The 22,487-nt window shown below is 43.8% G+C and overlaps 1 protein-coding gene across 1 annotated transcript; it reads right to left on the reverse strand.

The window, feature by feature from the left end:
• Positions 1–796: 796 nt before the first annotated feature.
• ehd1b (EH-domain containing 1b) lies at positions 797–17,355 on the reverse strand (the record flags this gene model as incomplete). Its single annotated transcript, XM_084449520.1, has 5 exons — positions 797–1,679; positions 2,164–2,328; positions 2,895–3,307; positions 9,683–9,780; positions 16,955–17,355. The coding sequence occupies 5 exons, from the start codon at positions 17,353–17,355 to the stop codon at positions 1,158–1,160; spliced, it is 1,599 nt and encodes a 532-aa protein (XP_084305646.1). The 3' UTR covers positions 797–1,157.
• Positions 17,356–22,487: the final 5,132 nt, after the last annotated feature.

Raw genomic sequence — 22,487 nt, forward strand, 5'->3', positions numbered from 1 at the left:
ATTTTGATATTAAGGCTGACCAAAGATATTGGTGGTGTTCACTGCGTGCGACTTAGCGGGACTAAAGTGGTATTTGGAGGGTGATAATTATCTCCCAAACAGCTTCCCTTTCCACTGTAATTTTTAGCAGAATCCTGTCCAGTATTCCCAGCGCTCACTCCACAGGTAGTGATATCCTCTCTCAATCTTTGCATGCTACATCCCTCCACATTGCCCGGGATATTACAGCTAGAGAAAAAAGTACACAAGCAATTTCTTACATTCATTTAATAGTATTATTACATAGCTATGGCTGAGGCAACTTCAGGCAAAGGTGTAATAAAAAAGCATGTGGCAACTTTATGAAACAGGATGAACTGTAGTAATGAGGGCTGATGCCCCTTTAAATTAACCGCTTATGTCACAGTATTGTTCAAAGTATAATGAGCATTCATGTATTTGATCAGTCTACCTCTGTCAAAGAAAAAAACAAACCCACAAAGGCAAGTTGTGAACCCCAACAGTCATCTGTGGTTTTTGCAGTCAGTCTCTTGGGGCGTTTTTCTTAAACTCAGAATAGCAGAAGTATACTGATTGTTTTGATAAGAAACACCCAGACTGACTAGCCGGTAGTTTTGCATTTCCAGAGAGTAATTAAATATATGATTAAATACAATTTTCTCACCATTAAAGCAAAATAAATTCACATTTTCAATACCTTACCTCTATTGAACATGTGTAGGTAAAACAACTTTACTTACGGCAGTAAAAAAAAAAAAAAAAAAAAAGTGACAATATTCTAAATAGCTTCCATTTATAGCTGTAACTGGCCAGATACTCCATGTTAGATTAATGGCATGAATGTGAAATGTCTAATGATTGAGAGTGCTAATGTACAAAGGAAATAAGGAAAATAAAAATGAGATCAGGGTTTCAGTTAATAAATGAGTTATAAATGCTTACTCTCCTTTTGTATCTTAAATTGGACTACTATGCTAATATAGATATAATCTCTAACATATGAATTTATTCACCAACTCCTCCATAGCCCACCATCAATGCCCTCAACATTCCATCACATTTTCTTCATAGACCTTTTCCTTTTTAACTCTTCCCATCCTTTTCATCCTAATATATGTGGATCCTCATGTATTTACTTCCGTCTATGGTTCTGGGTTCTACAGTCCCCTTTTGGCGGGAGGCACCAGGTGCTCTGGAAGGTCCGCAGGAAGCTCGTGTCCCTCCAGCTTCACCTTGATCAGGTGATTCGCGAGGGCAAATTCTTCATCATCTAGGAAACCGTCCTTGTCCACGTCAGCCAGCTTCCAAATCTTCCCCAGCACTGTGTTGGGCAGCTTGGACTTCACCATCTCCTTCTTGGCCATGGCCCCGGACACCTTACCATTGACCGGAGAGAGGGTGTAGAAGATCTCGTCGTAGGTGGGTTTGTCTCGCGCCACCACCCACTCCAACTCATCAATGCCCTCACCTGCACCCTCGCCGTAACCGTGGCCGAAGGGCCCGTTCATGGTGCCTTCGAAGGCGCCGCCCTGGACAGACTGGCTAGGCATGGCTGCCTCCTCCTGACGGACTAGGGTCATGAGTTTGGCGATGTCGTTAGCTAGCATGTCCTCAACGGCTTCCAGCAGCTTAGGCCTCACTGCCTGGAACTTAGTGAAGTCCTGGCCGGCCAAGATCTCCTGTTGAATAAGGGAATACGAGATAGAACTCAGGGTGATAAAGTCAAGGATGGATCACTAGTGCTCACAGCTGGAATTCATTAAAAATACCCCCCTGACAATTAAGACGCGCCACACACCAACAAGTTTTGCATTATTGAGAAAATGGCAGTGCGCAAGATGTGGTGTCTAGTTAATGTTACAGGTATGTGTTTTTGACCAGCCGGGCACAACATACAGAAAGGTATTGACACCGTTGGGTTTAATATACAAAATGTGTTATGGAAGACTTTGAAAATGAAAGGAAACCTATGGGCACAATACAGATCACACACAATGAGCACCATAAAGGTCACGCTGATGTATCGAATGACAGTGGAGGCTGTGACATACAATCTGGCATGATGTATAATCATGGACTAATGCAAGAAATTGGCCTGAACATCAAAAACAGTGGCATTCTACTTAAACACAGTTTCAAAACAGAGGGACGTTTTGATTATACCTGCATCTTAGCCAGTTTGGGGAAGTCTCCAGGAGAGATCTGGTGCTCCTTCTCGATCTTCACGTAGATCTCTCCCAGGTTAGCGATCAGCTCCTTCTTTTTATTCTCTTTCCCAAACATATTGGGCATCTCCTTCTTCAGAGAGCAGATGATGTAGGCATGGACCTGGAGGGAGGAAAGCATGAATAGGACATACCTGAACATTCTCATGTCAACATGGAACAAGTGTGGCACAACGGTTCAGTTATAGTTGGAATAGATGTTTAAAAAAAACAACTAAAAATACAACAACATATCCCTTAATTAATGAGGGACGACAATGTATTCTCTTCTGCAGCAACGACCTCTGGGTGTTGTGGAGTGGAACACACACTCAAGAGGGTAGAGATGCACGGGAGTGAGGTATACACAAACAGCTGGGCACAGCACGCAGCTACAGCAGTACCAGCTAGCTGGAGCAGCATAGGGGTTAGGTGCCTTGCTCAAGGGCTAAACAGCGGTGATGATCAGGTGGACTGGTAAGCTGTGTGGCAGCCAAATCACAGCCAGCTATTTTCCCCTGATGTATCCAGGATTCGACCCAGTGAGTGACCTTTTGGTTGCCTGCCCACTTCTTTGACCACAGGGCTTCTGCCATCCTATCTCACTGAAATAGATGCTGAAACCTTGATTTTTTTTAAAAAAATTTAAGAAGCTTTTTGTCCCCAAAATGACACTAATCCGCATCTCACCTTGGCGAGTCGAGCACGCTTGATGAGGTCATTGAGCTTCCTCAGGGCAGCGTTGCGAGGCAGTCCCTGGATGTCCCTGAAGAGGTCCTGCTCCTCAGCCTCGAACAGCTTCCTGTTGTCTGGAACCAGGAGCGGCTGGGCCCAGAAAGAGCCAATGTACACTCTGATCACCTCCGGGGTGTTAACGATTTTGCCGAGGGACCACATGAGGGCGCCGTACACCCTCATCAGCTGCTGGGTACCGATCTGGTCGGCCTTGTTCAGAACCACACGCATCTTGTCCTCATGGTTTTTCAGGGCGCGGATCACCTCCGAGAACTCGTCAGAGATGTCCAGTTTGTGGGCGTCGAAGAGCAGGATGATGCGGTCGACACGCTCAGCAAACCACTCCAGCACCGCAGCGAAGTCATAACCTGATGGGGGGAGGGAGAGAGAGAGAGAGAGAGAGGTATGGTTATCTTGGCATCCCAAATCCTTCAGAACAAAGTTCTCAACCCTATTCAAGAAGATAGGACCTCATAACTGTGGTATGTTGTTCCGTAGCCAACCAAAAGTTGTAAGCCATTACGTTCATCTGACCCCTGATGTTATTACATGAGTTACTGTAATGATATGAACATAAAACCACCAACACCCTGATTACATTTTTTTTATTTATATAAATAATCTCTCTCCAAGCGCTTATCCATCAGCTCTGAAGGCAGTGTCCCCTGCCCCATCCTGTCTCCATGCTCCCACTCCATCACCACAAAGACCTATAGATCTCAAGTACGTTTCACAGTGAGAGAAACAAAAAATAGATTTTTCCTGTGCCAGGAAAACTTTACGTAAATAATCCTTTCCTCCATTTATCTCTCTCTCTCCCATGATTGAATGACATTAGTCTGATTGTAGTGGAACTTCAACTTTACATGGGCTGAGAGCCTAGATATGGATGGACACATTTTTTATTAATTATTAAACATTCAGTATGTTAAGTGCTAAGCTATACAGTAGGCTAAAGAAACCATGTTTACTTCAAAATAACAAAAGAAATAAATTGTATTAAGAGATTATATTTGTCCGATCAATGACAACGCTGAAGTTGACTGAAATCCTTCTATCCACCATATAGGACTGGGGTGGCCACTCCCTATCTCAATACACATTCCCCTCTAGATGACAAACAGGAAAGAGCCTCTCGCGCATAAATTACGGAGCGGAGACACTCGGCTCACAAAGAGACCTCTTCCGTGTCTCTGTTTAGAACAGCAATTCATCTCTTTATTTTATTTTCTGCTGTATTAAGAGGGCAACAGGGCACCACGCCGCCACTTTGGCACAAAGCACAGACGTGGGGATAAAACAGGAACACGTTAAATACATCTACAGTAGTCCTGGACATTCCCTTTGGTGAAAACCAACAACAGATAGTTTTTTTAAGGGTTAAGGAAGCACGAGCCAGCAGGGACTGAGGGAACATTGTCCATGACTCAGCGTTCTATTACAGCAGCTAGCAGAGATACGGATCCACTTTCACCTCCTGTCCTCTCAAACAACAGTCTATACTTCAGTGATGCTACAGACTACAGAGGAGTTCTTTAGGACTAAGCTTTATATGCAATGGCTACTGTAAATTAAACTAATTTAATTCAAGGACATTCAAATTTCTCATGCTCTACTATGTGTCCTACTTGTCTCCAGATTGCCACTTTACTAAATCCTGTAAGTTGAATCTTGAGCTAAAACAGGTTATTGGTAAACAGGGATGTCTTTCAGCTAAACACTAGCCTGCCAAGACCATGCTACAGCCTACTGCGTCTAGAAAAGGAGGAGAGTCTGTGACCTAATGAAAGATAGGAAGGTTTTGTCCTCATCAGCCAGAGAAGGTAGTTTTGTGTCAGCGTCAGCAGGAAGTGTGATCTCTGGACTGATCCAGGGAAGGCGTGACCTGGCAAAGTCCTGCGATGCCAGAGCAGTTCTTCTTATCTCCCTGTGCTTTAAGGAGAGTAGCGGTAATAAAACCATATCAAATCTAGCAGAGATCACAAAGCACAGCGCTGCCTGTCACACTTCACTATGGAGCTATTCGATTGTGAGACGTAGCCTAATTGTTGCCACACCTCAGTGTTTACAACTTGTAAAACAATGTCCAACATGTCATCTGATAACATAGTGAGGGAAAAGGGAGGGTATTTTCCAGTTGAGCTGTTCCATTAGAAAAGCTAGCCCTCTCACCTCGTTGCTTTCCTTTTTCCAGGTTTCCCCACTGAAAGGAAATACTGCACTCTGAATTCACGGGTATCTAGTCTCTCTTTTTTTTATCACTCGTAAATTAATTCAGTCCTCTCTATACAGAATGAGAATGATGCAGGCTTCCATTTTTTCCATTTTATTTCATTTATTGGTTTCTTTATCAGGGACAATGCACACAAAAGGCATTGTCACCACCAATCTCAGTCGCGCTACGCAAGATGAAAAAAGTGCTGATCTCTTGGGAGAACGTCAGTCAGTGACACAGCTTCTCAAACCTCTATGAAGCATAGATTAGAAATTTGAAACCAGCCCCCAGAGGGCTCAGAAATAGACATGCCCAGCTGTTCGTTGGCAGCCCTGCTTGTGTGTCTACTGTCTAGTCACCTACTGACTAAGATTCGGCACAGTCAGTTTACTAAACATAATCCAGCTACCCCACACATATTCCATCAGAACCTGTTGTCAGTGTATTCCATCAGCCTGGCTTAGATAATAACTATGGGTTGACATGTCTTAACATAAAACACCAAAGTAGTGAAACCAGATCCACATGAACAGGGAGAGGCTGCCATGCTGGCTGTCAAAGACCCCTCAACCTCCTCCCACCCCTACATCCTCCTCTTCCAAAAGACTCCCCAGCCCCCTACATCCTTCTCTTCCACTACGTGCTCTCTTTCCTGACATGCACATGGATATAGAGGTCATAGGTCAAAAAGGGAACTGGCCTTGTTCCATTAAAGTTCAGAACTACAGGTCAGTACTAGCCCTGCTAGTACACATTCAGCTCCTTCCCCCCCAAGTGGACAGGACGATCCTCGTTGTCAGCAATGTCTTGGCTGGTGAAGCAGGGGACATATCAGTCATAACTCCATCTCCCCGGGTCGTCCATAGAAATTAATTGGCTTTCAACACCATACAGTCATTACTCCACACTACAAAGCCCCTCCATTTCCTGGAAAGGCTCAGAACAGAGGAAGGATCTAGGAATATGGCAACAGAAAGGAAACCGAATTCCATAGAACAATAGCTAATGGGTAACATCACACCATTTTTGGCAAAGAAAGAGAGAGAAAGAGAGAGAGAGAGAGAGAGATGAATGTGTTTTAATAAACTGAATTGGACTTGATCATGTTGTTAAAACGGGTATGAAGTGATGGTATCTCCAATGGTTAAATGGTATCATTAAAGGTTAACAGGAGCCACGTTGCATAAGCCCTCTGTCTCCAACTAACCACATGCCTTCAAATCTCATCCAGCTAGCATGCTGAAAGCAGACCCAGCAGACACGTATTAATACTAGGCTTAATTTGCCAGGAATTGTCTGACTATCAGACTGAGAACCAGTGAAACCCTACACCCTGGCGGTGAACGCCTGGAGTCACCAAGGACCTGGAGCATGACGTATACAGTAAATAATGAAGGCTCTCTCTCTCCAACTTAACCTTGCCAGATATGCCAGAATCACAAGGATACCGTCTTTCCAGATTACGTGACCTTGTCAGACAGGGCAAAGCCTCATAGTCGTCACAGTCAGTCATGCTTAACGTGTTACGAAAAGAACGGCTGACTTATTTTGCACCTAACAAGACATGCAACAACATAACACTATTTGAATGTTGTTATGGTGTCAGCCTAGGGAAACGCTTGGGCACAAGTATGGCTGTTAACCTTTCATCCTCCCACAGCTGCCTTTTCCATATTCTTTAACAGGGCACAGTGTTATGATTAACAGGATTCCGAAGCGACCAAGAGTTGAGGGGGTGGAGAGAGAGAGAGAGTCAGAAGACTTGAGGAGATTATTAACCGCTCTTGCAACTCACCTCGGAACAAATGAAGATGGACTAGTAACGATTGTGTCAAGGAGATAGCACAATAACAGACAATACATTATGTGCACAGCACACCATTATAAAAAAATATCAAAACCAATTATTATTAGTTTTGGATGTGGGGTGAAGAGCTGAGGAGTTAACAAAGTAAATAATTGGTGAAGGGAAAGACTGACTTTTTTACTGACTGTTTTATTTGGAGATGTGCTACACTACACCTCAGACACAGAGACAATGGGGAAGTGCACTATATATTGACCCTGCATGTTTCCTCTGTGTGTGTGTGTGTGTGTGTGTGTTATAGGGAGATAAGAGCTAGGCTCAGGGAAAATACAACAGACCAGTGTGACACCACCTCATATTTTCCATCATTGGCTAATTACGACAGGGGGGCTTTTCCTTGTGAAACAACTGGCTGTGCCATGTCTTCATTCAGACCTCGGCCTTCCCAGTCAGAGGTCACGTCAGCCACAGCGGATGAGTGAGTGAATGGCGGCCTGTAAGAATTCAATATTCTTCTCAATAAATGCTTTGTGAAGAAGTACCCAGAGCACAATGTCCGCTCGCTTACATCACTTACCCTGAAGCTTTAAAAACACACACCTTCAATCACCTTCCAGCCCTCAGGGGGCTCAAACATCAAAGAGTGCTGGTGCAGAAACACTTTTTAACCACCAAGGACATCCATCTGCAGGATGTACCTCCTCTATGGAGGCCTCGCCCCGTGTCCCACCACTCCCCTCTGAAAGTCTGTGCCAGAATCTTCGTACAATGGCCACGCCTGTGTCTCTGGATGGCAGGTAGCCTAGTGGTAGAGCGCTGGGGCCAGTAACCGAAAGGTCACTTGGTTCAAATATGCGTGGGTATGTGAAAAATCTTGACATTATTCCTTTAACCCGAATTGCTCCTGTAATTCGCTCTGGATAAGAGTGTCTGCTACATGACTGAACAAGTAGACTAAAAATGTAGAATGTAGAAGGTGATTTCACTCGTAGAGATATCAGTTCCAGCCTGGGTGTGTTCTATCTTCATGGTCTGGTTCCACTCTGGTATGTTCACCCTGAAGTGACCCTGTGATCAGACCAACGTGTCACACCTCACTAATCAGCTGGAGGTGCCTTAAACCGGACTGTTAGGGGAAGAACATTAAATGAACGCTTGCGCCAGAGTGCAGTTAAACGTGAACATGCCATGACAGACAAGACTGCCCAGGGTTGACTGCCAAGATGCACGTGTGACCTTCCCGGCCTCTCGGAGGGGCACAACTCTTTGCTATAGTTTTATGTTTTCACTATAGCAAGAGTTTCCAACCCCAGACACCCTCCACACACACAACTCTTACTTATCACTTATCACTCTCAATGGCGAAGGTGAAAGGGCGAAATGCATGCATTTCTCGAGGCATTGAAGCCTCAAACCTTGTCCTCTAACACTAAGCTAACAGGCTCATTCGCTTTGCATTGCTAATTGTGTCCTACCTTAGAGACTTATGGAAAACTGAGGGCAGAGGATCCTGGAGATTCAGTGGTTAAACAGGTTCCAACTACCCTATATGCAGAAGAAGCTTTGGATAAACAGATCGAGGCCAAATGTTGAACAGACAACTGTTGACATCACCAGAAGAACAGACAACTGTAGACATCACCAGATGAACAGACAGCTGCAGTCAGTTGGCAGTACTATTCCTTGTCTAAACCACATTGCTGCAACATCCTGCACAGGAGCCAGTGTTGGGGATCCAACGCCCCTACCCTCTGTCTTCCAGCCCTGAGCCTCCTCCCTAGGGCAGCAACTGTTTCCTGGCCCCTGCCGGCCTTCCTCTTTGTCAGGTCCTCCATATCTCACACCAGTAGGAAGGCTCTCAGGCCGATTCCGCCATCATTGTGCCGAGGGGTAAAGGTTTGAACATACACCCCCCCCCCCCCGCCACACCGCCCCCCACACACACACAGGAAGGTACCGCAGCTTGACATCCATCACCTCAAACAAAAAATATGTTTACCCCCATTATGTACGAAAACACAACACCTTCACCCAATACAATTGCTCTAGTCTCTACATAACTTGAGGGTTGAGCCTGGGACCATCTTGTGAGGTGTTTGTCCTCTGACGCAGATCACACACACACAGGAATCTGGTATATAACTCAGAGTACGTTGCTATGCAGTAACATAAACAGGACAGCTAAAAATACATACCTTGTAATGCCTTGGTAATGCAGCCAATTCAACTGCATTTTCCGGCTTCACTAAGGGTGTGTCTAAAATATCTACAGCATGAATGGGAATTCTCAGGGACATCAAGTGTGCACCAAATATTACGATCTCACATTGTCTTTGAATAATTGGGCAGGTTGACCATAAAAAGTGGTCGAAGGCATTTGAAATGAAAGTGAAATGAATTGGGAGGCTAAAATCAGAGAGAAAAGACAAGGAAACTAGAGGAGGATCAAGATACCAGTGATGATATCAGGGAGAAGAGGAGAGCGGCAGCATCGTTAAAATGGGGGAGGTGGGGGAACAAAAGACAAGGATGCTAGAAGAAAGGAAACATGATAATGCTAGAAACGAAATATTGGAGATGTGGGACTTTTGACCAAATACAAACCAACTACTTCAACTTACTTTGACCATAGTTGAACTGCCCCCCCCACACCAAAAAAAAAACTACACAGTTTTGTTAACATAATGCTTTTTAAATTGAATTACTTTTAAAAGCACAAACCTCTGCTAATTCTCTGCTTCTCTCCGGACAGGATCCCTGGAGTGTCTATGATGCTGATGCTCTCCAGGACAGCGTTGGGCATCTGGGCGCACACAAACCTACGCCAGAGAAAGACAGGAGTGGGCATCAACCTCAGAGATCAATAATGAAAGCTTATATTAAAGAAGGCCATTACATGGATATACTTGGCTCGCGCTGGATTTTAAATTTGTTCTACAGGCCTCCGAATTACACCAAAGTTATCTCGGTGAGTCAAACATCTTATAATATGCCGTAAATAAGGTCCAGGTTGTCAAAAACAAACATTATCCTTTAATTCTGCCAATTCTAATTCTAATTTCCAAAAAATTGCACCACAGTGAAAAGTTGTGGATGAAGGGACTTTCTTATGAATTATTTATTGAAATCAGAAAACAGGGTGTGTAGCTGAGATTAAGGAATACATTTATTTTCTTCTGCTTCTGGAAAACATTATCTAGTGATCCGTTTCAGAGTGGCTGGTCACAGCCGTGCATACAGTAGATGCAGGAGCCACAGGGAATGCAGGTGTGTTGTTGCTGGTAGATAAAGATAGCGTGCATTCCTATTCCAATGAAATAAAAAAAAGTTACCCAACATTAAAGTACCCACCTGCCTGACAAACATTTTATTCACAATGCACAGGTACTGTATAACTAAGTCCCCCTCACAAAAGAGCTAACAAGCTAGCAGCCGGCCATCTAGCCTGTCTCTCCAGAGATTCTAATATGGTACCTGTCACCGCATTGTACTGGCTCAACTTTACTCGTCTCGCTTTAATTTTTTTAATTTCTTTTTCCGCCGCAGATAGTAGGGAGTTCCGGCGCTAGGTCTCCCGCGTCAAAGTCAATGGAAGCTCCAGAACTCTCCAAAAGCATGACAATAAATTATAATAATAAACATAGTGGAAGAACAAAACAGGACAGTTCAAAAAGGTGATACAGTACAATGTACTGTACAATACAATCTCCAAAGTTGGGGTCTCGTGCCTTGTTGATGAGGCCAGTTGCAGTCGGAAAGCAACTGACCGCAGCCTCCTGTCAGAGGGGAGTGGTTCAGAGTTTGTGACCATGGTGGGAGGGGTCGGCCCAGGGTTTCCTGTGCCGGTCCAAGTGTCTGGGAACATTTGAATCTCTTTCCAGTTATACCTTTTTCATCAATTCAATTTAATCACTTTTATAACCATGTCTCATTGATTGGGAAGGCATTTAGAGCTGCCCGTATAATCATAGTCTACTTATTCGGACTTCGAAGGATGAGGACATCATAGCTGTTTCACGAGAAACAATTGTTTTCTTTCTGAAGTCTGAATTGTTTCTGAATTGCGTATATAAAACCATTCCACATGAACAGCTGTCAATTTGAGGATTTATTGTGAGAAATTACAAGGACAAGATCTGTCGGTAAATTTGTCCTTAAAGCAATACATAGCGTTTTCTCTGGTTTTCTCGGAACTGCGCCCCCACAGGCTCTGCGAGTAAGTGCACTGTCGTACTGTCGTAAAGTTATCAGATTGTCTTTTTCTGGCTTCCTCCGTGAGGTTTCGCTTCGGTTTTCTCACCTCCGCCATGATATAATTGAGTAAACGCATGATATCCATAGACGCCGGAATAGTTAGTTACTACTGTGTTGTTTAAGCACAACGTTGCGCACGCACACTTCCGCACTTTACTGTTTCCACAACAACGGCTCGTCACTCAACCTATTTCCTTATCCAGCAACCCATTATTATTATATTGTGTCCGCATTTGTTTAGTCTATTCTGCGATCGTCTGCCTTTTCTGTTCTAAAATCAATGTACAGTAGCCTCTCGTTAAAGGAGTAGTAAAGGGAAAATGCATGTTTAGCCCTGTTTTAAGGTTACTTATGATCATATACAGTGGTTCAGATCAAAACGTTGACAAAACTAGCACTTTTGAGAAAGTCTGATAATTGCTCTACCACCGTCTTGGTCATACAATGGATGTGTCTGGTCACCTTGAAAAATCATTCAAAAAACATGTTAAACTCTCAATTTCAAAGACAAGAAACTCACCGAGGTGTTAGTTGGCGTTCTGACATATAATTCGCCATAAAGTAAGATTCTAGTTCATCTGGAAAGGCTTCTTTAAATATTTAGCATAGAACTATTTAGTCGCAGCACATAAGTGTGTAAACTTCCGCAATCTAGGTAGCCTAGCAACATAAACAATAACAATAGCTACCGTAAGTAGTTCCGCTTCCTGAATCCCCTCTGCGGATTGATCTACACAACGGTCGCTTCAATACAAGTCAATGAATTTCATAAAATGATCAATAAAACCCTACAGGATTCATACTTTGCGGCGAATTTGATGTCAGAACACCAACAGACACCAATTACCCCCTCGGTGAGCTTCTTGTCTTTGAAATCGAGAGTTTAACATGTTTATGAATGATTTTTCAAGGTGCCCATCCACATCCACTGTATGACCTAAACGGTGGTAGAGCAATTATCAGACTTTCTCAAAAGTGCTAGTTTTGTCAACTTTTTGATCTGAACCATTGTATATGATCATAAGTAACCTTAAAACGGGGATAAACATGCATTTTCCCTTTACTACTCCTTTAACGTGAACTAGCCGTTACTGGTTACTAACTAACCGAGAACCCAGAGAGCCAGACACACGGTCACGCCAACACACAGGCACAAATTGTTCAGTCGCTGATTGGTTAGAAAATCGTAACAATGGCCCTGACATTATGGTACATTCTAAAACTTGTTGCTTGCAATTGGACAAGTCGAATCTCTTGAGACTCAATCAGCTGGCTTCAGCCGACCTGCGACAGGGTAATTCACACCGCTGCAATTTTCCTATGCAACATTCTAAAACGGTTTCGTTGCGTTGTGAATCTTGTATGTGAACTGGGCTTTAGATGTCTGCTGCTGTTTTGGAAGTTAATGGGCACTAAATGTTTCAGCACTCCCCTCATTTAACTCAAAAGTCCCTGGTGAGTGTTTCCAAGTTGAAGGCAAACTATGAATCTCAAATTAGAGCTGCCAAAGACCTGTGTGAATTTCATCCCATAGATGTTTTTGAGTTCCCGTGTACAGTCGTGTAGTGTCTGAGTTTCCTTTACACTTTGCCTGACCAATCGGTACTCTTCAGTGTTTTCACGTCACTTTTTGGCTTGCCTCAGCTCGCTCAGAACCTCGAAGGAGGTAATCCGAAAAAAGTAGCAATTCGACTCGACTGTCGACCCTACGCAATGGAAAACTAAACAACGCGAGTAGTCAGGTTGAAATTGCTACTTTTTTGTGCTTGTGGAAAAGTGACAACAGGGTCTGTGCTCACAGGGAGGTGTATTCTGTACTGGAAAGCGGAGTGTAGAAGGGACAAGGGAGAGGCCATCCCCCTTCCTAGGCAGTAAGCAACTTCCTACAAGCCCAGGCAAAGCCAAATGTCACAGCACCAAATAAGCAAGCCAGTACCAAAGGAAAAATATTTTCATTGTAAATAGGACTTGGACTGATTTATTTTACTATAAATCAGCCATTAGCATGGGTTTTCAATAATCTATTTTGAGTAAAGTGCCTCTTTAACTAGAAACTATAGAAGGAAAAAATTGCAGAGACCCATGATCAGATAAAGTGTTTGGATCATTCAATTGAGATATATGTTGATGAAATTCAGCTTTGAAGCAAACCTACATCCTCCTTACATGTGGTCAAAGACAATAGATGAGAAGCAGTGTCTGCTCTGTCCAGCTCCTCTAAAAATAGCCAAACTTTATTGTTTTTTGGAAACTCTCCAATTGAGACACAATCCAGATGCTAGTGACTAAATTTGACATTCTCTCTATCTGCCACTTGAACCACTTGAATCAGAGAAAGTGTGGTGTCTAAACAAACAATCAAGCAAAAAGTTGGCCAGGTAGCAAGTACAGTAAATAACATGTGATTTCTAAAAAATACTGAACAGACTTAACAGACCGGTGATTCCTCAGTTTTAACTTGAACACAATGTAGGCTACTTTAAGTAAACATTTCTATCCCCCCTCAGAAGAGCAGGCCAACCCTCCCTCAGGGGTTTACATGGTTTCAGAGATTACTGAGACAAACTCAGCAGTCAACTGTAAGCCAAGACTGTTACACTGCACTGTATATGATCTTGCTGATCCGTGTGTGTTTTTCTAAGATATATATTAGCCGAGTAGACTTTAGGCTGAAGTAATGGCAAATAACAGAGCATGCCGGAAACCCCGCCTCCTTTTTCCATGTTGTTTTTCTTCTTTTTCCTCTTTCCTCAGTGAGCAGGGGGCAGTAGGAATTCCCTTATTTTTGGCAGAGCTCTTATCTGTCAGCCCTTACCTCACCCTTTTCCATGATCTGATTCCCATCATATCTTTTTACCATTACTCACTGCTAGGCTCAACCACATATTCCATCACTCACAGCTGTCATTCTCTAATTCAAATGCATACTTCCCTGCTGCCGTCATACACTTAACACCACACTATACTATACAATTATCAGCCCTGAACAACATACTTTATCACTGAGCCAGTCCCACGCCCTCAGACCCACACTGTGGATACTTCCATTAGTTTCCCCCCTGTGCCTTGCTCTGGGTTTCCTTGCCTCCTTCCCTCTCTTTAAAACACATCATCCCAAATTCCTGGCGTTCCCTTGGCTGGCCTGTTTGCCAACTGACATGTGTTGGTCCATGCAGGGCTGAGCTGTTAAGCCAAACACAGAGACAGCACAAAGAGGCACAGACATGATACACACACTCCAGCCTATCGGCCTACCACATCCTGACAGAACCATGCATCTGGAATCATGTTAGGGGGCTGGTAACAGGTACGGTAGAGCACTGGGTGGGATAAGACGTACTGTACAGGTTATGAATCAGTGACAATCAGTACCAAGAGTGAGGAATGAAAAAAGTAAGGGGTGCCATTTCTGAGCTCTTGTTTTAGAGGCAAACGGAGAAACTGCAGAGTCAGTTCCCACGTTACTCTTGCCAAGGTAGAGTCGGTATTAAGACCTGACTCAGGCTTTTCATCTCCCAGTCCACCCTCCCAAAAGGGCACAGACATGCTATTATAGATAACCCAGTTAGCCAGTTTGCAGCTCAGTAGAGGACTAGAGGCTCAACATTTTCAAGACAGGCAAGGACCTTTCTTTCGAACCAATAGAGAAAGCAGCTGGACAACTGGCATCCAAATGTGAATGGAACTGGCAGTACCGCTTGGTGTCTTCAGTGCCTCTTCCATAGGGGATTCCCTGGTCTCCCTGTCACCACTACCTCTACCCCAGCCTCCCACTCGCCAAGCCAGGCATGACATTCAATACAGAGAAGACGCATTTCCTTAAGTGGCTGTCAGAATGACCACTAAGGAGACTATAGTCAGCTTATGTCAAACCATTGGGAAGTACATAGCTGATTGAAATATGTGTGTGTGTGTGTGTGTGTTTGTATGTGTGTGCTAAACCATGCAAAAAAAGCTGACGTGACATGCATGTTGACTTTGCAACAGCACATTGCTGCTTTTCAGGTGGCAAGAACATTAAGCTCTCTGCTAGCCATCCTCATACTCAAGACTAAAATTACAAATGCAAGCAAATCCAGAACACCTTCCAGAGCAAACAAACCATTTAGAATGTAGTATGCTGCACAGCCTGCTGTGAGAGACATATGATAACCAACATATGATAATCACGCAAATGCACAGTACAATTAGCCCTGAGCAACAATGAAACAAGCTCCATCTGCAATCAGTTTTCACTATACGACAAAAACTCAACAATTTCAAAAATTCTGAGAACACAAGGTTGAATAAATCTCTGCCCTAATTCATGCTGTTTGGGAATCAATTCAGCTTCATGTACTGGGGTGGCACATAGCTCCGGAGGTAGAGCATCTGGCTGGGGATAGCAAGGTCCCGGTTCGATCCCAGCTACCGGCGTGTGCTGAAGTGTCCTTGAGAAAGACACTGAACACCAAAATCGCTTATGTGCGGCACGGTGGCAGTACCTTGTACTGTTGCCTCACAGCAAGAAGGTCTCCAGGCCTTTCTGTGCAGTTTGCATGTCCTCCCTGTGTCCTCTCAAAAGAACCCAATACGAAAAACATGCAGAAGAACAGATGCTCTTCAGTCCGGTCCCTGACCAAGACCTGGACTGAGCACTTGGACCATGAACGATGGCTCCCCACTGCTCCTGGTTGCCCATGGAGGAGGCCGGCCCCCGAAAGCTGCATATGTGTGTTGTGTCACCGCTTACTATGTAATGTGTGTGTGTCACTGTGTGGCGAAATTAAAGACCCCCATCCCCCCCCGGGTCCTGTAATTATAAATAATTAACGGAATCCCAATAGCCACATTAGGTTGACCTGATGCTTGTGAAACCGAGTGAATTGGTTAAACTCACTCGTCACCTGCGCCATCGAATTGCTAGCTTTTCGGTGGCGAAGATGGCGGAGGGTGGAACCATACTGACAGCCACACCCTCACACCTGTGTAAGAGTGGTGCCGTAGACTCCGGATACTCAGTCGGGCGAACCTTTTGAGGAACTTGGTCGAAGAGACCTGGGGTAATTCTGTAATACACAAGTTGGTTCCTGTGTGGAACATCAAGGTTAAGAAATAGAGTTAAACTAGTTCTACTAGGATCTCTAATGAGGTGGTGATCTTCTGGTGGCTATATATAATGCCACACCCCCTATACAGTTTATGAAGAGATAACTAATAGCTAACATCTCAAGTTATCTGATGTGGAGTAGGCCTACGTGGATACTAAACATGTTTCCCTGTCACTTCTGACAACTGTTTAACACTAAAGTACAGGCAAATATATGGAAATATGTAACCTGGCCTATTCCTTTCTCGTTTTGCTGCGGTGTGGCCAAGACAGTCAAAGGGCATTGGTTGGGTTGGGTAGCCCCAGAGCGCACTGGACTCCCTAAGGACTCCCTAGGCAGGACAGCCGCTCCCCTGTAACACTGAACAATGTCAATGAATGAAAAGATGACGAACACTGAGTGAAATAGAGTTGCGTTACAAATAAAGTTACTGCACCAATTCCCAAATGTCACGCTGACAACCTTTCTTTGAGAGACCTTAATGGGACCTTGCCTTAGCAGTAGCGTCAGCTAACTCAGCTAGCTCATACTAGCAAAACTAAAACTTTACAAGCTGTATTGCCGGTATTGGGCTCAGCTCATTATTATGAATTATAAAACATTTCCATTATAATAGAAAGTGACATTTAAATAAGATAAACTCGGCTACCTGTTTAAAAAGGCATTTCCAAAAGCATTGAGCTTCCTGAAGGGTTTCTTGGGGTCAACCACCAGAGCGTTGCCCGGGATCAGCCCCTCCTGCTCTCCGTGCATGACGGCTATGAATGAGTCGGTAGTGGGTTCGGGCCCTATCCGCATGCCGGGAAAATCTTGCTCCATTAAATGCCGGATGAATGTAGTTTTTCCGGTCGAATACTGACCAACTAAGAGCACCATGGGCTTATTGTCAAAGTCCGCATCTTCCAAGGCCGGTGAATGGAAATCATGGAAGCGGTAGGCATCTTCCAAGGGGAATAGTTTGGTCTTGTAGAGTCGCCTCAGTCCATCGGACACTGTTTGAAATAGTTCTGGATCCTTTTTCTTCCCATCTTTATTTGCCCAGCTGAACATGGTGCCTGATTTCGCAGTATCGTTCTTGTAGAATAAAGCTAGCCAAAATTGGTATGTTATTTCTTAGCAAGCTATAGATTTCTTTGTTGCACAGTCCGCCGTCTGGTTGCCTTTGCAGTCGTCTTTCGCCTGGCCGTAACGGTTCAGTGGGGAGTTGGGAAGCTTGCTGTCCCAGTCAGAGATTAGCCTATTGACAGCGCGTTGACCTGGTCTTGAAGTGAAATTCTATGGGTTGCTACTTTTACAATGAATAACCTACACGCAGTAAAACAAGAAACTTCTGGCTATTTTTCTAGGTTGCTCTGGAAGTCAAACTGAAAAGCCACAAGAGAGACTAGAGAACACAAGGCGATTCTTCTTCTCGCCCACAGACACCCTCTCGCGTTCCCTCCTCTCCTCTACACAACTCTGCTTGGATGTCTCACTTCGTTTCTAGATCCAATCTATCTAAAGGACGGTTTCCGCCCACTGGCCTTCGCGGGTCTAGTGTATTATAATTATTTAAACTGTACTGTATTATAATTATTTTATATGATATGACTTTGCCTACTTACAATGTAATTTGCTTTGCTTGCAAGCTACTCGTTTTTTGGCGAGTCTTTTTGGTGCGATGGTGAGGGACGGGCTGCCGTCCACTGGGTAGGCTGGATCTAGACCCAAACATGCATTTCTCCAGGCCAGCTGGGGCTTGGTTTGAAAAATCCCCCATGGCTGATCTATGAGTGGGCCTGTATTCATTTATGGGAAAACTGTTAGGAATTATTTGGCATGTCTTTGCTTTCGATATAGTGTAGCCAACACTATACTAACACTGAAACTAGTATCATCATCTCTTACAGCTCTATAAAATATCATTTGAACATTTTTACCTGGCATGTTTGGCAGGCAGTTAGTCCTCCTCTCAGAAGGAGGACATATTGTATTTATTTTTTGCTATACATGCACTTTCGCTTTAGCACAAGATTATGCTCTTAGTCCTGGCCTTTAATTTCAAATGATCTCTAATTTATTGTTAAAGTATATTTATAGACTACAGGTTATTATTAATATTTATTTATATTGGTCAGTTAAGAACAATTTCTTATTGTTGCAGGGACGACCTTACAAAAAGGGGTTGGGGCGCACATTGAATGTCTTTCATCATCTGAAACCTATGGGGGGTAATTCAGATTCAGGGGCTGGAGCCAGGCTATATGAGATGCATCTGGCTGCAGACAAAATGGCCGACCTCCGCAGTTGACAGGAAATCACGTGACCTCTGCAGTTGACAGTCAGCTGTGGAGATACACTGGCATAGGAGAACTTGGTTTCCCACTTTATTTTATTCCTCAATACTAATACTGTTTTCTGTGCATAGTGCCGATCTGTGTCATGCATGAACAGAGTAGTAGATGTGGCCGTGAGACCAGGCATGGTATGTTTGATGTAGAGCAATAAACGGACATACTGTACTGGTTTATTTACATGGATAGACAACATGAATGTAATGGTTAAAAATATGCGTCTGCCTCAGGGGGGCCCTCCATCCACCCCTCCACCCCGGGGACCCCCACCAAGCCCCTGGTCACTCCCCAGCAGGCCCCCAACACAGGCCCATCCACACCCAGCCCCCGCCCCTGCAGGCCCACCATCCAGTGGCTGCAGACAAGACAGCAAGCCAGGTGAGCACTCTCTCTCTCCAGTGACATCAGGAACCGTGTTCAAGTTCAAGTTGATTTGTGTATAATGATAGAAGTCCTAGGCAACTTGAAAGTGCATTTGACATTTGGGACTTGTTTACTCAGATCCTATCCTCTCTCTGTTCTTTCCCCTCTTTCTTTCTCTTAACCTAGCCTCCAATGGACATCCTCAGGATCGCCATGATGGAGGCAGAGATCGACCCCAGCGATGAACCCATGGTGCTTGATACCTCGAGCGACTGCAAAGAGTTGTAGAGTTATGAGTAATAGCCGTCATAATGTCAGTAATGTCCGTCAACATGTGGGGTCTGCTACACCATGTGTGCCAAGTCCACGGTCATGAGACAGTTGTGATTGATGAGTTTCAGCTAGTTTCTTTCACCAGGCAATCAGGCTACTGAACAAAGGACACTAGTGACTTGTAGCATACTGTTGCATAGACTGCACTAAGTACTGTATACTGATCACTTATAACACTGAACATTGAGATATGTATCGAGTAACAGGCTGAGCACTGTTATTATTGGGTAATTAGCCTAGCACAATCATTACTATGAGTACTGAGTACTGAGAACTTAAACACTGGACACTTGTGTCTGAACGCTGCTATTACAATGTCACACATTGTATATTTGAGTAACGAGCCGAGTACAATCAATGCTAGAGTACTGAGTACTGTGTTTTAAACATTGCATATTGTGGTAAGTGCTGCTACTACTATGTTGCACATATGTGTATTTGTATTTGTGTAATAATTGCCATTGCAATTATTGTGTGTAATTATTATTATTATGATTATTATTAACATTGAGTGTAATTATTGCCATTGCCGCTGCAAAGTCTCCATCAGGATTTCTTTTAAAGGATTTGATGAATATGTCAACAATAAAAACAGTAGGCTACATTAATTGCAGGTCAGATGACTATGGTTTGATACTTGCTGATAGAATTTGTTGTGTTTGTGTTGAGAGGGAACAATCAATGTGAGCAGCTGAGACAGCAGGCCTGCTCATCTGAGCACAAGCCTGTCACTTCTGCAGGAGATATATCTTTAAACCCTACACCAATCACAAATTTTGAAACATCAACACAAACTCAGTTATTGGGAGTTGAGTATTGTTGGGATTGGTGTGAGAGGGAGGGGGATTTAGTGATAGGGAGGTTGCAAAAACAGCCTTTTTGTAAGCAGCCTGTTTCTCCTATGAAGTGATAGGAGACAGTATTTTTCAGGACCACAGTTCTTATCAAAATTATTCTTGTTGAATGTAGCCAGTAAAGGCCTTACTGAATGTTAAACAAAAAAATTGGGATATTCTAAAATTGGAGTTCTATTTGGCTATCTAATAGATCTACCAACGTCCGATTTCCTGTCCACTGCAGAGGTCACGTGATTTCCTGTAAATTGTGGAGGTGCCTCTTGCGTATGCTCACAAAAAACAACGGATTTCGTCCCAATCCCAAACCACCCCCTATCCGCTCCCACTCCACCACCGAGTGTCCCTCCAAATGAAGTGTCACTCGCAGCTGTGGAGGGCACTCTCAATCGAGGGGGAGGGTATATAAATGGAAAGCCAAATGTGGGATGGACTCCCCACTCCACCGGAACCGACCGGGACAGGGCCGTCACCATGGCATGTTTAGGTGATTTATGGGAAAAATGTTTAGGATTTATAATACAAATATAAATCACTATAATTAAATCCATGTATGATGAGAAATGGTCAAAAGTCCAAACGGAAATATGTTTTTTCAAATGAACTCTAACTAAATGAATACTATAACACTGTCCAGAGACAAATACATAAATCAATTAATAACGTACTCCTATGCCTCTTTGGCAGCATTCCTTCTTTTGTGAAGATCCATTTGCATATCGCAGCCTAATGGAAAGGAATATATGATGTAGGCTACATTTGACGTAGACCTAGGCCTATTTAGATTTATTTTATGTCGGCTATGAATACAGGCTTTTAAGAGTTTGCTACAAGTCAAGTGATATAGGGATAAAGTGATAATCTGCAATAATTGACAGTGTAGGAAGACGGAACGTTATTTATATGCAGTTTCCTGCGGCATCTCTTTGGCACGTGCACTTCCTGCTTCGGCTATCAGGAGCTTGCACGATGCAGGCTTGCTATTTAAGGGGTTGACAGCCCACTCCGCGCTAATTGGTTTGGGACGGCCCTTAACATGGCGAAGCTCGGCGTGAACGTGCAAACGGAGGGGGAGTGGATAGGGCGAGGGCTTAGGGGGTGGTTTGAGATTGGGCCTTACTGTCAACTGCAGAGGTCACGTGATTTCCTGTCAACTGCGGAGGCGCAGTTGCGGAGGTCGGCCATTTTGTCTGCAGCCAGGTACTCTTGGAGCTATATGGGTGGGAGGGAGGGGGGTGGGGGGGGGGGGGGGGGGGGGGTGGGCGGGGTCGCGAGCAGTGTGTTGTGACTCACCAGGTCACTCATCACATACTGTGATGTGAAACTGAAAGTCTTGTGAAGCTGTCACAGGCTGAGAATTTGAGGGAGTTTCCCACACACAAGTGACCTTTAGTAAATCAAGGGCACTGGGAAGATGGGGAGATATGGGATTTAGCTGCAGTGCCACGTGTGAAATACTGTATAATGATGGTAAGAAGTCTTTTCATTCTCACCTTAGTTGTTCCCTGTCAGCTATAACAAGACCTCCACTCAGTGGCCAGACTCAATAAATACACAGTGGCAACATAACACAGACAACATCTACCAATATTTTTTTTACTGTACATATTGGCATTACAGCTATCTTATATTTTATTAATATTTTTATGCATGCGACATACTGCATTCTTATCTACACCATAATTTAAGGAAGATATGAAAGACACACACACACAAGACATGCAATTATCAGTTGTTTCCCGTCTTTATTGGAATTTTTTTTAATTAAACAACAAAAATCAGCATTTTAGTTTGAAGAAAATCGATAGTGGTTAATGATCTTGTTCAAACACTGGGAATTATTTCACCTCATGGCTGTGTGCTCAGCAGGACAGAAACAGCAGTGGCCTACAGAACTGACAGGCAGTCAGGTTTCAAACACTGGCTGTCAATTCATAGGTCATCACCGTGTGCCCCATTCATCTTATTTAGCCCTGCCACTACTTGACATCCAAACAAATGGTTCAGTAAGATACCTTCACCTTGTAGAAACCGACATTTGTGTAATGTGGAGGATTTAGCAATGCCTTAGGCTAACATGTTCAAAAGTCACATAGAATTGTTCTCAATACAACTTCTCTGGACAGCAACATGAGAGAATATTACTGAGCTAAACTGAAAGAGGAAACATATCTTCATCTCATGGAACATAAATGAAAGAATACACCTCAGAGGCTGGTGGTGACCCTCTGCAGGTAACAGCATCTCCACTGGAACAGAGGCAGCTTCCACATGGAGTTGCTGTTACATCCAGGAAGTA

The sequence above is a fragment of the Borostomias antarcticus genome (assembly GCF_949987555.1).
Source record: "Borostomias antarcticus genome assembly, chromosome: 15".
In the NCBI taxonomy this organism is placed as follows: domain Eukaryota; kingdom Metazoa; phylum Chordata; class Actinopteri; order Stomiiformes; family Stomiidae; genus Borostomias; species Borostomias antarcticus.